Source organism: Canis lupus, chromosome 19 (genome assembly GCF_048164855.1).
Source record: "Canis lupus baileyi chromosome 19, mCanLup2.hap1, whole genome shotgun sequence".
Lineage (NCBI taxonomy): Eukaryota > Metazoa > Chordata > Mammalia > Carnivora > Canidae > Canis > Canis lupus.
In genome coordinates, this window is record NC_132856.1 from 14,794,463 (window position 1) to 14,809,361 (window position 14,899).

General features: G+C 40.7%; 1 protein-coding gene and 1 long non-coding RNA gene across 28 annotated transcripts in view; one reads left to right on the forward strand and one right to left on the reverse strand.

Moving 5' to 3' along the window:
* Positions 1–3,136: 3,136 nt before the first annotated feature.
* LOC140609926 (histone-lysine N-methyltransferase SETMAR) lies at positions 3,137–14,265 on the reverse strand. Its single transcript, XM_072785317.1, has 2 exons — positions 13,430–14,265; positions 3,137–4,645 (listed from the first exon to the last, which is right to left on the reverse strand). Exons 1-2 carry the CDS (start codon positions 13,667–13,669, stop codon positions 3,857–3,859), a joined length of 1,029 nt encoding a protein of 342 aa, XP_072641418.1. The 5' UTR covers positions 13,670–14,265; the 3' UTR covers positions 3,137–3,856.
* The window catches only part of LOC140609928 (uncharacterized), a 618,500-nt gene continuing 616,994 nt past the window's right edge, over positions 13,394–14,899 (forward strand). For 19 of the 27 annotated variants that reach the window (XR_012011659.1, XR_012011658.1, XR_012011667.1 and 16 more), the window contains exon 1: positions 13,394–13,811. This is a non-coding gene — a long non-coding RNA (uncharacterized lncRNA). Of the gene's footprint in view, positions 14,695–14,899 lie in introns of all 27 variants that reach the window. The other 8 variants (XR_012011665.1, XR_012011661.1, XR_012011669.1 and 5 more) reach the window with 6 other exon arrangements.

Here is a 14,899-nt window from a genome sequence, read left to right on the forward strand (position 1 = left end):
GCACTACAAGGGAGCCACACTTTGTTATTTAAGAATTGAATTCATGCCGAGAGGAAGCATACGACAAGTTCATTCATTCATTCATTCATTCATTCATTCATGTTCTAATTAAGCCAAACACTTCTGCTCTTCAAAATCTCACTGCACTCTGAAGCAGTGCACATCTCTGATAGTGGTAATGGCCACAATCACAGCATTAAGCACACTTCTGTTTTATTTTGAGGATATAAGATGAGTGGAGAAGCATTTCCCTGAAGTGTGTTTCCTGAGAGGAGCATTCAGCGTTATCGGGAACCAGCTTCCAAGGGAAAGGCACCTATGTCTTCTTTCCTTTTCTTGTAATGACTTAATGGAGGCATAATTCACATAACATAAAACTCCCCCCTGACAGTGGTTTTTAGTATATTTACCCTAAAAAGAAACTCTGTACCTGTTAGCAATCACTTCCTATACCTCCCACCCTCCCTCCCTGCCACTGGCAAATACTAATCTACTTTATATCTCTATGGAATTGCCTATTCTGGGTATTTCATTGAAATAGAATCATTTAATATGTAGCCTGGTTTCCTTCACTTAGCATAAAATTTTCAAGAATCATCCATGTGGTGGCGTATCTCAGTAGTTCGTGCTTTTTCTAGCTGAATTATATTCCACAGTAAGGATACTGCATTTTGTTTATTCAACAGTCAATGGACATTTGGGGTGTGCCAGGTTTTTGGCTATTATGAATAATGCCACTAAGAACATTTGTGCACAAGCTCTTCTGTGGACATGTTTTCTTTTCTCTTGGGTCTACACCTAGGAATGGAGTTACTGGAACATGTGGTAACTTTATATCTCATATTTTAAGGAAGTAACCCAAAGGCTTTACAAAATAGTTGTGTAATTTTACAAGTCCCCCAGCAATATATGAAGGTTCCAAATGCTCCACATCTTTGTTAACACTTGTAATGATCTTAATGCTGCTGAGTAATTGTGCTAAATCCTTCACAAATGTTAACTCATTTGATCTTCCCAATATTGCTCTATTCAGAAAAGGGAATTTAGACTTAGGGTAGTTCAGTGACTTGCTCAACACTAATAAATTTCAGTGCCAAAGCTGTAATTAGAAATATGCTACACAAATAAAACACTTTGAACACTCAAGGGAATGAAAACAATTTGGGCAAATTCCACCTCCCTCCCCTTTTTAAGAAGACTGTGTTTAAAATCTGTCTATCCAAGTTTGTCTATCAATGTCCTGAATCCACTCCTGCCTTATGCTGCCCAGCTAACTGGTACTGAGACCTCATATTGAGAACAAGAGGGAGAAAGAATCTTTTCGGTTAAAGAAAAATTTTTCATTTAGCCACTGATAATTTGTAAACATTAATGAGGAATTTTAAAAAATCATCAAAAAAAAAAAAAAAGAAATTTGGAAAGCTGTATTCTCCAAGTATGATCTTTATTATTCTTGGGCCAAAATCGTTTCCAAGATACACATTTCCACATTCTTTTTTTAAAGATTTTGTTTATTTATTCATGAGAGACACAGACAGAGAGAGAGAAGCAGAGACATAGGCAGAGGGAGAAGCAGGCTCCTTGCAGGGAGCTTGACGTGGGACACAATCCCGGGTCCCCAGGATCACACCCTGGGCCAAAGGCGGCGCTAAACCGCTGAGCCACCTGGGCTGCCCCCACATTTCCACATTCTTAATGAAGTCAGTGGAAATTGACTTCAAAGCCAATTTTTATGTTTTAATTTCATGAAGATATATGCCACCTTTTAAACTTCGAGTTTGCAGTACTTTTTAGTTGTAAAGTTTATATATATTTTAAGATAATAAAAAAATATATATCTTTTAATGTTTGTTCTCAAAAACAGAAGTGTCACCATTTGTAGAAACAAGGCAAGAAAGTAAATGCAGTTAACTCAGTGTTTAGAAAAGACCTGGAATAGACTATGTGGACTCTTATGTTAGGAATCTGATTTCCAGGGCTATGTGCTGTTTAAGAATAAACTTGTGCATGAGTACAGAAAATTCCCAGGGTCCGTGTTCAGTGAGTTCTGTCTCTGGCAGAGGCACCAAGAGAAAGATGCTGCTTATGTCTCTTAAGATTGTCCTCTGGGAGTATCTCTGATACTCAACAGAGAAAGGGCTAAAGGAAGTAGGAAAGAGTATCTATAGAATTAAACAGTGAGCCAAACATTTTCCTTCTATTTCCTTACTGCTTCTGAAGTACCTTGGTTATCAGAAGTGCTTATGGGGAGAAGAAAGTCCATCTTGAAATGAGTGATACAAGCTGCTTTGCCACAAGCAGGACTCCTTCAGAGAAAGCAAAGTTCTAGAGGAAGGTTTGCAGGGAGAAATGATTAGATTGGAGGAAAAATTTGTTCTGTGTTTGACATCACACATTTGTAGTGTAGGACATTTTATGAGCACTCTCTATTCTTTATTTGCACAGAACCATTTCTGAAAATAATATAATTCAAACATGCAAACCCTAATATACTTCTTATTTAATAGCTTATTGAGATAAAATTCCTATGCCATACATTTCACTCATTTAAAGTATATAACAACTGTCTTACTTATGATATCATATAAAAGTGATGTTATGTATAATGTGGATCCCTTTAACTTATAAAGTGTTAGGGCCTCCTGGTGGTAGGGTTTAAATGCAGTAGAGCAGAAATTAATGAACTTATTAAATACTATAGGACCCAAATAGTTATTTTAGCTTTCAAAATATCTGATAAATCTCCATATTGTTTTTCTAATATCCTTGCTTTAAGGAAGGAAGTTAAAGATGTTTGCCTCTCTAGAAGTTTAAATGGAACTATAAAACTTCCATCCCCTCTTGTAGTGTTGATAGGGTTATTTTTTTTGTTATTAATACATGGAGAAGGGAAGTTGTTTATAAAGTTTTGAAGCACAATTTCACAATATTTGGAATATAGCCAGTATAGAGTAAAAATTTTATAATGTGTTTCCTCTAAGACTTTTTTTGGTTAGGTATATGGAAGTTAGTGCCATGGTTATATTTTTCACTACTCATGGTAGTTATTAGGGTTTTAGCAGGTGATAGTCAACCATGCCCTTTTCCTTGATTTATGTCTCTAAGCAAATGAGAAATAAGATGCATGAGTCAGACAGAAATGAAAATATCAGCTTTATTACTGATAAAATTGATGGGAAAGCAAGGCTTCGGTATGTAGCCACAAGGGTTTCCTTGGATCATTAGAATGAGGTTTGGTGCTAGTGCTAGAAAACTGAAACTAACCGTGGCTTAAATGAGGGAGAGACTCTCACCTAAAAGTCCAGAGGAGTGAGAGAGTTTCAGAGTATCTGGCAGAAAAGGCTCCTTTCCTATTTGTTCATTAGCTATGTATGGCCTCCTTTTCTAGGGTCATTCCGGGGTCTAGGGTGGATGTCCCCGCTCCAGCTAAATGCATGCATTCTAGCCAACAGGAAGAAAGAGTGGGATAAGGAAAAACGTCTCCATTTAAAGACACATCTTTTTTTTGCTTCTATCTCACTAGCTAAAACGTAGTCATTTAGCCACATCTAACTAGCAAAAGTACCGAACTAAAAATTAAGAATGCTACTATAGAAGGGAAGAAGGAGTGTTGTTAGACAATTTATAGTCTTTGCCATTTTCCTGAGTTAAACTTCTGCAGCCAGACACAGGCAGAGCCAGACCACCACTGGTCTCCCCTGTAGCGAAGCACAAGTGCTTAGCACAGAGCAGACTTCCCCCCAGGCTAAACTGCTTCTGAGAGAGGATCAAGGAAGGGGCTGAGCTGGACATGCCCAGTTCCTTCTGATTCTTGCCCACTGAGAGAGATCTAACGTGTTTCTCCTGTTTTTTACTCCTAACTGATGTTTGGCTTTTCTAAGGGGCAGTACAGTGAACTGTCGTAAGGCAGGAAAGCCGCACATGATTTGGCACCACAATAACAACATTTTCTTATTTTCCCATGATCTAGCCTTTCTTTGTCTTCACTGTCCATTAGATTAAGAAATCTTCCTGAATAATCATAAGAGAGTTCTTCTTCTGGCAAAATATCTTTGGCTGCAAAAAGTGCCAACTTTGGTACCATTGAGTCAATTCGGACAGGAATCATCAACAGGTTTGGCTCGCAAGAATGGTTAAGAAATCTTCCAATATTTCCTATGCAGGAAGGATCAACAAATGTTTCTATTACCTGCCCATTGTAAACATGTTCTCTAATGGCTATAATGTAATTTGGGTCCTGTATTGTTTGTAACTGAATTCTTCTCTGTACTTCAGAATATCCCAAAACCTCACCAGCATATTCACAGACAAACCGTCCTTTTGGTATAAATTCCAAGGTACGAAGTCCCCAGCCTTTCTTATCCGTCTTGAACACCTGGAGTTGGAACTGCAGACCCTGCTGGACTACTCTGTTCCTGCAGTGATCACTGCACTGGCATAGGACGTTGCATTCAAAAACTGGCTTTGCACACTTTCCTTCTGATCCTATATCTATAAGGCACGAATTATCATCATAGTTCTCCCCATGACGGAGACAGGAGCAAGTACCAGGGAGGCAGGGAGTTTTGAGGCAAATGCATCCGGGAAAGGTTATTTGTGTAGGATCAACGTCTGTTCCAGGTCCAGCTACATGGTCAGGAGTATACTGCAAAAAATAGAAATGCTCTAAGTTAGCATGGCATGTCATGTATTTCATATATATCTTTCTCTTGTTTCTTTTAAAAGATTTTTATTTATTTATTTGACAGAGAGAGAGAGAGGAAGCACAAGCAGGAGGTGCGGCAGGCAGGAGAGGGAGAAGCAGACTCCCCACTGAACAGGGAACCTGACCCACCAGGGCTCAATCTTAGGACCCTGGGATAACGACCCAAGCCGAAGGCAGCTGCCTAACTTACTGAGTCACCCAGACACCCCACATTTCAAGCAGCTTTTGGATGAGACACTTCCCAATTCCAACATATAAAAAAATAGATTAAAACAAAACTGACAACATATACTAAGATATTGTTTGAAACATATCTCTTCAATTTAAAAAATAAGATTAATTTTTGGATTTAAAATTCTGTGGTTTCATTTTAGGTATGGAGTAACTAAAAGAAAAAATATATGTTTTTCTCTTATCAAAAATTGAAGGGTTTAGAACTCATTTTTTTCCCCTCTTAGCTTTGGATATCAGAAAGATCAGTGCTGAATTTAGTTTTTAAAGCAGTTAAGTATTTTATTCTTGGCACTTGATCTTTTTACATTTATCTGACAATATAAATGCATATATGTATTTTATTGTGAGTCACTGCAGATGCTTTTTGGGGAGAAGAAAGTCACGAATGATAAATAAATTAATGAAAAATGCTTTTGGAAGAGTCTTCCACTGATTTTTCTTAGGAATTCCCAATTTAATGATGGTCTAAATTCCTAAATACTCTTTGATGTTTAAAAAAGACACTATTACTTTATAGTTTTATTTGAGTCTTCATAAAATTAAAAATAGGCATTGGCCAAGAAATTGCATCCAAAAATCATATTTGTTATATAGATACTAATAAATGTAGATGTATTATATATATATATATACAGAAATGTTTTTACTAAATGATAAAGAGATAATATAGAAAAGTTTCTCATATTACAGAAAAAGAAAGTCTCAAGTCCAAAATCTCTATGTAAGACCTGATCTCTAGTTATTTCCTTACTAGCATAATGAAGCATATTTCCAAACCTTGAAGATGAAAGTATCTCTTATGAGCCCAGCATATTTCTTTATGTATAGAATAATTCTTGCTTATATGGAATGTAACTCATTTATTTATAACTGCTATTAGTGTTCTTGGAACCAATTTCAGTGTGGTGGTGGTAGTGGTGGGAGTTTCCCCACACCTCTAACAAGCAATGCTTCAGACACCAGGTGGGTATCCTACAACTCAACTCCATTCTGCCACTATCCAATAGCATCACATTCCACAGTTCAAGGGGTCAGTCCTAAGACTGCTCCCCACCCCCTCAGACACCAGTTGTAAGCTCAGGTTGTCAACTGTGCTTCTGACTGAAGGGCTACATATCAAAGGTTCCCATGACCTCCTCCTTGGACTTCAGACACCAGTCATAAGTCCAGGTTATTATTTGAACTTGTGGCTGACAAGCTGTAAATCAGAGGTTCTTAAAATCCCCTCCTTGTATTTGATTAATTTGCTAGAATAGCTCACAGAACTCACAGAGAAAAATCCTATGTACTAGATACCAGTTTATTATAAAAGGAACTCAGGAACAGCCAGATGGGAGAGATGCTTAGAGCAAGGTATGGGGAAAGGGAGAAAAACTTTCATGGGTTCTCCAGGCAAGCCACCCTCCCAGCACCTTCAGGTGTTCACCAACCCAGAAGCTCTCCAAATTCTGTTTTCTTAGGTTTTTATGGAGGCTTCATAACATAACCATGATTGATCAAATCACTGGCTATTACTGGCAAATGATTCAACCTCTAGCCCCTCTCCCAGTTGGAGGTCAGGGGTGAGGGTACTGAAAGTTGCAACACTCTAATCATATGGTTGGCTCCACAGCCAACCAGCTGGTTGGCAGCCAGCTGTCATCTTCAGGTGTTTTTCCAAAACTCGCCTCATTAATATAACAACAGATACCTTTTTGAGGCTCTCATTACTTAGTAAATAACAAGGGTTTTAGGAGCTCTGTGCCAGAAATGGAGGCAAAGAGCAAATACATATTTTTTAAAAATCACAATATCACACCTGCTTTGTTCCAACAAGGATTTTTTTAAAAAAAGATTTTATTTATTTATTCAAGAGTGACACAGAGAGAGGCAGAGACATAGGCGGAGGGAGAAGCAGGCTGCCTGCAGGGAACATGATGCAGCACTGGATCCTAGGGCCCCTGGGATCACGACCTGAGCCTAAGGCAGATGTTCAACCATGGAGCCACCCAGGTACCCCTCCAAAAAGGATTTAATGAGACATACAAGGAATTAAGATAAATGAACAATACATAAATATAAGGTGAAGGGAAAAAGAAGAGCTAGTTGAGTGAGCTTTGACATACACAGTATGTAGCAGAAATAAACTGGACGTTTGGTTTTGCCTAAGCACAGCCTCTTCAAAGAGGGAAATACAAATAGATGTATGGCTTGCATTATCCATAAGAAATAATCTCACAGTTCAGAAGAAGCATTGACTTTTTCTGATATAGACTGGAGAGAAATTTCACAATGTGTCTGTCTATACCATTCTTTTCCAGAAAACAGTTTCATGGTCTGTTTTTCATTCTGACTCTCAATAAAGGCTTTTTGGCATGCTGCCACAGCACAATCAGTAGCAGTAGTACTGCAAGGGACCAGCCGCACAGGCCTTAATTCATGGATAGATTTTAGAGTATCTAGAAGGATATCTGGGCCGTGTATGTCAGTCAATCATGCACTAATATTGCGTCTCTGGGCCAAGCTTTGGAGAAAGTATTAAACAACATGTAGTTACACTACCTGTGGAGGCCTCGGTGGAGCTATCCAGTTAGGCTCAAAACCCTGTATTTTAAAAAAACGTTAAGCTGGGGTAAGGATTGACATCCTCTTGTGAAAGATGAGGAGGAGGATGAGTGGGAGTACCTGCGGGGGAAGGCCAACACGCTGCTTAAAAAGTGATTTGGGGGTGGGAGAGCGGAAATAGCTTCTCTTGTTTGTGTCATTTCTTACAGCTTTAGCTTAGTGGAGATGTCCTAAAGGGATAAAGAATGGCTTAGAAAAAGATGCCCTATCAGTCAAATTCAATGACTGCTGTCTTATACAGAATCTACTTCCAGCTTTTAAGAGTCAAGGTTGAAATGTAAATGGTTACTGAGACATTTTAAAATGTACTTGTAAAATGAAGATTTTATCATCTCTTTGTTAAACTTTTCATGAAGAATTCTTTTAAACTGATTTCTTCTTAAAGGCGCACATATTTTTGATGTACTGTATAAATCACTATACTGTAAAGTGATTTTTTTTTTTTTTTTGGACACAGATAACTCCTTTTGTAATCAAGCCTGACTTACTGTAGTCTTCTAACCAGAAGAACATATTATTCTTTGTTGAACTTATTTGGATATGGATAGGTTTGAAAAAATATTGTTATTTGCTTATTCTTATTAATATATTTTTAAAAGACCCTGGAGAATCTAGTGATACAGTTTTTTTAAAATTCGGGAATTTAAACTTGATGCACAATCTAAGGTCTTTTAGAAACACAGATTATAAAGGGCATCTAATTCCAAATGACACCTTCCAAAGGATAAGAGAGACCTTTGGATAAACTTCCTGTTTAAAGAGAATATTTGTTTTCCCTTGATGGATGTAATCCTTAACCCTGATACCAATACTTAATCACAAATCATTTTTTCTCCATAGATCTTCATTTTCTCCTCCATAAACAGTAAAATACTATTCCAAAAAGATATTTCAAAAAAAACAAAACAAAAACAAACCAAAACAAAACAAAAAAACAAAAAGATATTTCACCTGATTTAGAAAAATGGCTATACTAGAGAATAATCTTTTGAAACCTGTGTTCTACATTAACATACGATTATGTAATTATTCATCTTTTCAGGTATCTAACTATGTATAGGAAAACCGCTTTTAGAAATAATCTGATGTCATTGACCTGATACTCTATTCAAATATTTATGTGCCAGGGCGCCTAGGTGGCTCAGTGGTTGAGCATCCCTTTGGCTCGGGTCCTGATCCCGGGGTCCTGGGATAGAGTCCTGCATGGGGCTCCCGACAGAGAGCCTGCTTCTCTCTCTGCCTATGTCTCTGCCTCTTTCATGAATAAATAAATAAAATCTTAAAAAAATAATATGCCATGCAAATTGTTAACTTTTGAGAATCTGAAAGCTAATGTTAAGTATGTTACAAACTGGGAGTCAGCTGACATGAGCTTAAATGCTCCCAATTTGTAACTCTTTCCATAGTCTGTCCTCTACTTCCTGGAGCAAAGCCCAGGGCCAAATTGGTCCAAAAAAGGTTATTACCCTGAGGGTTTTTTGCTTACCCTAAACCCAGGAGAGATCAAAGCTTGGGGAATGAGACCATAAGAGGACATATTTTTACCTATCCAACATTCCTTTTCTTCTGATAAAAGCACCCTGACTCCTCCCAGGGGAACCGTTCCCACTCCTGTCTCATTGGTTTGGATGAGGATCCAGTTTGGGCTGGTACCGCGACTTGGCTAATCAGGTCATTTCTTGCTCCTTTCAACAGTGTTTGGTTCATGGGTCGGCACAGTACTTAAGACATATCAATGAAAAAAAAATTCTGAGACTTCTGCTCAAACTATCAGGAAGAGACATTCTCATTCCACATGTCCACCTGGCATTCTCCAGTTCTACCTCACACATAAGACCTACTGAGTAGTGTAGCCAACCAGAGGAAAGGGGAACAGGGGTGCGAAAGGTAGAGGTGGTAAAAGAAGTATCTGATGACACCACTAGAGTTCTTAGATCCAGATATTCCTATAGTTAGCACTCTTGGACTTTGCTGTTATGAGGCAATTCCTTCCCTTTTTTGCTTGACTTAGTTTGTGTTGGTCTATTTCTTACAAATGACTTGATTGATATGCCCACAGTGAAGGCTGACAGTGATTCCAGAAAATAGCTGGAAAACTGAGTCAAAGATATTCATGGCTAATGAGAATTCAGGTCTCCAGTTGGGAGATGAGGCTAAGGCAAAGTGTGCAGGAGGCCAGATAGGCCTGTGACAGGCCTGAACACCAGACAACCAATGGAGAACTTCTGAATGTAGAACATGGAATGTCCTAAAGGAAACACATACAGAACCAGGCTCTTATTAGCATTGTGACTTAGGGCAAGTTACCTTCTAAATTTTGGGTTTGCATCTATAAAACAGGAGTAATACCTGTATCTGCCCTTGTTCCCCAGGTATTATTAAATTTAAAAACTAACACTGTCCTCAATGCCAGGCACCTTATACTTTTAAAATAGTAGCTTCCTTAAATGCTTCTAGATACTATTTCTAGATTTTATATTTAAAACATCATATATTTCTGGCACATTATTTAACTGCTCTAAATATTTCCTTTCTATCTCACAGGTGGCTGTGAAGGAAAAAAATGAGACATTCCACGTAAAAAGCTTACTCTAGTGACTGGCCCATTAAGTGTTCAATATGAATTATGTAGGCTTTCTGGTAGGGTGGTGAAAACAAAGATTATGACGTTAAACTTTGCAGGTTCAAACATAGTTAAACCAAAATTTTGTCTAGGAGATAATTTTTTATATTTTTGTTTTCCATTACTTATCCATCTTAAGGAGGGGGAAACTTAGAATTGACCCAGCACAGACTTCTTTCATTCATCCACAAATACTGCCTCCTTTATTGCTTGTTAGATGCATGTGCTGGGATTTAGAAATAGTCAGAAAAATACAAAGAAGACACTGAGAGTGGGATTTTTATCTTTTTTTTTTTTTTGTATAATAAAAATTTCTTCTTGGTATGTATCAAAATGCAAACACTGATCATGCAAGAGTTGGGAATAAATGCAAAATGACCAGTGACACACAATATAAGAGAAACCAGATCTTAGAAGAACTGGTCAGAGATTTTAAGTTTTTTGACAGAAAACTTAATTCTTTTTTTTTTTTTTTTTTTTTTTTAAATAAACCATGGTCACTTGAGAAGCCAAAGTGGAAACCAGGAGACAGCATGTTGAAAAGGAAAATGAGCTCTGTGGCTATTCTCATACAGTTTTTTTCTCTTTTGTGAACTAGACCTGCGCTTATTAATAGCATGAATTTTGGGATCTAAATTTTAGGTATAGACTGTATGGCTCTCTGGTTGATTACATGTGTAAGTCTTATCTAACAAATACATGTCTCAAGCAAATGGTCATGTGGTTTGGTTGGGACATGGTAATGAGGGTTGGGTTACTTTTCATAGTACTGGATACTGAGCAGCTGGCTTAGGAAATATCTTTTGATAGCTTGATTGCAGCTCTTGATAATTTCTTATTGAAAGTCTGACTTTTCTAAGTCACATTCTATATTGAAGCCCCAGAAACTTAAGTACGACACCACATAATATTTTGGGCTTAAAACCTAGGCCTTGATTCTGAATCTAAAGGAAGTGCTGTGAAAATCTTCATTCCTTTTTTGGTTGTTCTAAAACACCCGCTACATGAATCTTTGTACTTGGCCTCTACCCCATGGGTTTGTTTTTGCTCCAAGCAGCTATTAAGAGCCTGTGAGCCAGATAATTCTTGTCAAGGCCAAGTTGAAATCTTAAGAAATATGTTTGAAACTGGTTTCAGAAACCTGAAAAAAGGCTAGATTCAACTCTCCGTTCAAGAAAATCAATTAGTTTATTTTCTACGTGGCTTTCAACACAGATGGCATTATGATAGGCTTGTTTCAGTGTGAACATGTGAATGTTCTTTTTGCCTTTTCACACAGTACTCAAAAGCAAACTAGACACAGAGTTATTTTTACCTTGAGTTTTGCAGGCCTTAATTCTTATGTGTGTACATGCCTGTGAAGGCAGAGCTTGGAGTAAGCAAGCAGTTTTGACCTTTCATAAGACAAGTTTTGTGCTCCATGAATATAGGAAAGCAAACTAGTTAAAGACACTTTTAGGTTTTTCATAAATGTTTCAAGTATGTTTTATCTTCTTGGTAAGACTATATAAACTCCTTGAGGAAGGACCTTAACTTCTTTCTGTAACTCTAACTCTACCCAGGGCTATGCATATAGCCACACAGCTAGAATACTGTGGGACTGAGGCTTGGTCTCCAGATTTTCATTTATGCCTATCAACTGTAGGTATAAGTATCAATCATACGGCTTCCTCTCTCCTTTCTTAACCCCCCCTCCCCCAGCCCCTGGCCATAGCAACCAAGTGCTTTCTATAGGATCCTGTAAGCTCAAAGGCACGGTTGTCACCATTTTATCTTCCAGGTCTAGCTTAATGCCTAGCACGTTATATACGCTCAATTACTTGCTGAATAAAGAAAACATTTACAGTGTTTCTGACCAGATATTCAGCAATGTTTGGTCTTGAATAAGCTTTTAGGGATTAGTGTTTAATAGGGTACTAGCCAATTGTATTATTAACCATAAAACTGCCCTAAAGTAGTTTGAGGAAAAATAACCTTTCCTGACATTAATATTCTGCTTTACTCTTTGAAAACTGCTACCGAGTCTACTTTTTATTTGATCTTCACAACAACCCTAGGAAGAAGGAGGGACATACAGGGCTTGGTATTGACCGTATATGTGACAAAGGTCATGCATTTTTAATTATTTTCATTTTGCAGATGAACAAACTCAGACTGCAAGAAATAGCCCGAGATGGCTCCACCCTGAACCTAGCTCTCCTACCTCCAAGCACTTCTTCCACTCCAACATAATTGTTTTCTTGGTCATATTTCGAAGGCAAAGAGTAGGCCAAGGTCAGAGGGGTGGGAAAGGTAGAGCAGAAAGGGTGTTGATGTGGTAATAGTAGCGAACATTTATTGAGTTGTTTTAGTAAACTAGGAAGTGTGTTTTACTTGTAATTCTCAAAGCAATCCAGGAGGTACTATTATTTTCACCATAGGCTGGGGGTGAGGGGTGGGGTGGGGTATGATTCCAAGGCTTAGCTGAGGCGAGTTTACATTTGGCCAAGACCTCACAGCATGAGGGAGACTCAGCAAAGTCTCACTCTAGGGACTAAGTTTATAAGCCTAGTGAATGGAGATGCATTAAGAGGGCCCACGCCTTATCTTCCACACGAGACCACAGAGGAAAATGATTTGCCCCCGACTCCTAGATGAGTTCAGGGGCCAGAGCCAAGAAGAAGAAGAAGAAAAAAAAAAAAAAAAAAAAGCCGGGTTCTCAGGGCTCTTTCCCAGGGTCCTCACAAAACACCGGGTTCTGCCCTTCAGGAAACTGCCAGTCTGTGGGGAGCAAAGAGGAATACTCTTGCTAAGGTCATTAGGGAGCGTTAATAGAACAAGACTCAAATCTGTACTTTGAAGAGAGCCATTCTTGCAGGTAACAGCTCTGCCAACAGAGTAAGAAAAAGAGGAAAAAAAAAAAAAAGTCGAGGTGCGCCTGGATGGCTCAGGCTGCCTTTGGCCCAGGGTATGGAGGGATGGAGTCCCGCATGGGGCTTCTCCCTCTGCCTGTGTCTCTGTCTCTCTTTGTGTCTCTCGTGAATAAATCAATCAAATCATTAAAAAAAAAAAAAAAAAGTCGAGACTAGGGAGACAACCTGAGGTATCAGAGGCGCCCACAGAACTACGGCCAGGCCGGGGAGCAACGCGCTCGAGCCCCCAGCTCCGCCCCCCACGTGGACCGGCGCCAGTCCCACCCCGCTGGCTGCGCGCGCAGCACGCGCGGCGGGTAAGGCTCGCCCCCTAGAGAAGGGCGCCGGCGCCGGCCGCGCCCCGCCCCCTACCTGGAAGGGCTCTGGCTCCGTCCCCGGGGGCCACGCGCTCACAGGCACGTTCTCCAAGCCGCGCGCGACATCCAGGCGCTCGCTCGGGGCCTCAGGCTCCTCCTCAGACGCTGCCATCCCGCATGGCATGGCCACCGCTCCACAGCTTTCGTGGGCATTTCGCGCCATCTCGACGCGCCTGCCACCCTGGGGCACGCGGAGGATGCTGGGAGCCGCGGTCCCGCAGCCCCGTCGCCTCATGGGAGTCGTAGTTTTTCTCTCACCTTTCCCGAGTGGCCTGTGAGGGTGTCTCCTCCTCCCTCGACCCTCAGCCTCCCTTGCCTTTTGGTCTGGCTCGCTCTCTTGGGCCAGATGCACAACAAATAACACAAAGCTTTGGAAGGTACGGACGTAGCTTTTGAAATACAAAATGAAGTGCGTTGATTTTTCTTGTGAGCCTCCCAGGGAGGGCTTGGGTGGGGGAGGTCGCTTTGTCAGGTGTCTGAGGCCCGCGGAGACTGCTGGGGTGAGGGTGGGGGAGCAGGTTTCTGAAGTGCTGGGACTTGCGTGGAAGTTGGGTGGCGCGCGCTAGGGTTTGAGCTCAGGCGGCAGAGTGGCGGTGTAGGGCGCCCTGAGGCAGGTGTGGGGGCGCCCACTCCCGGTGTTCTCGGTTTCCCAGAAAAAAAAAACCCAAAAAACGGCGCCAACAAGGGATTCTGATAACCTCGAAATTGGTGAATCCGGGGAACATTTTCAAAGCTCTCTGACCCGATGGTCCTGCCGCCTCTGCCTGAGACGCCGCGTCCTTGAGCTTCGGCGGCGCCTGCCCGGCCCGCGCTGCCCCCTGGCGACCGTCCTGCGCCCTCCTGACTGCGGGGTCGCTGGGCGGCCCTCAGCTTTCTGCCCCAGGCCCTGTCCTCGCCTCACCTGGGCTTCCTCAGCAATCACCTCTCCCGCCGCGGCTTCCAGTACTGTTCCTACGTATCCAGGCTTCTGCTTCCTGCTCAGACGTTCGGGACATCCAGGAACCTGGCTCAGGTCGTGGAGATGCAACCGGTGACTGGACGTTTCTGCTTTCTGTCTTACAGACGCCGCGAGCTCGCAATGACCCGAGTTGACTAATTCTTCTGCAAGTCTTCCTTTTCTCCTTTAAAACAAACTGGGGGAGTAATTTGTCCATGATCGCCAGTTACTAGAGGAACAAACCAAAGCACTTCCCTATATTTCTTCCTCGCCCGAGACCTCCATAGCTATGAGTTTCCTGGCCAAACATTGATTCTACTTTGGTGGTGTTTCACGTTTTCATTTCTTTTTACTTAGTCTGAGGCTCTGGTTTCTTTCTTGGATTCTTTTTTTCTTTTCTTTCTTTTTTTAAAAAATTTATTTATTCATGAGAGACACACAGAGAGAGGCAGAGACACAGGCAGAGGGAGAAGCAGGCTCCATGCAGGGAGCCCGATGCGGGACTCGATCCCGGGTCTCCAGGGTCAC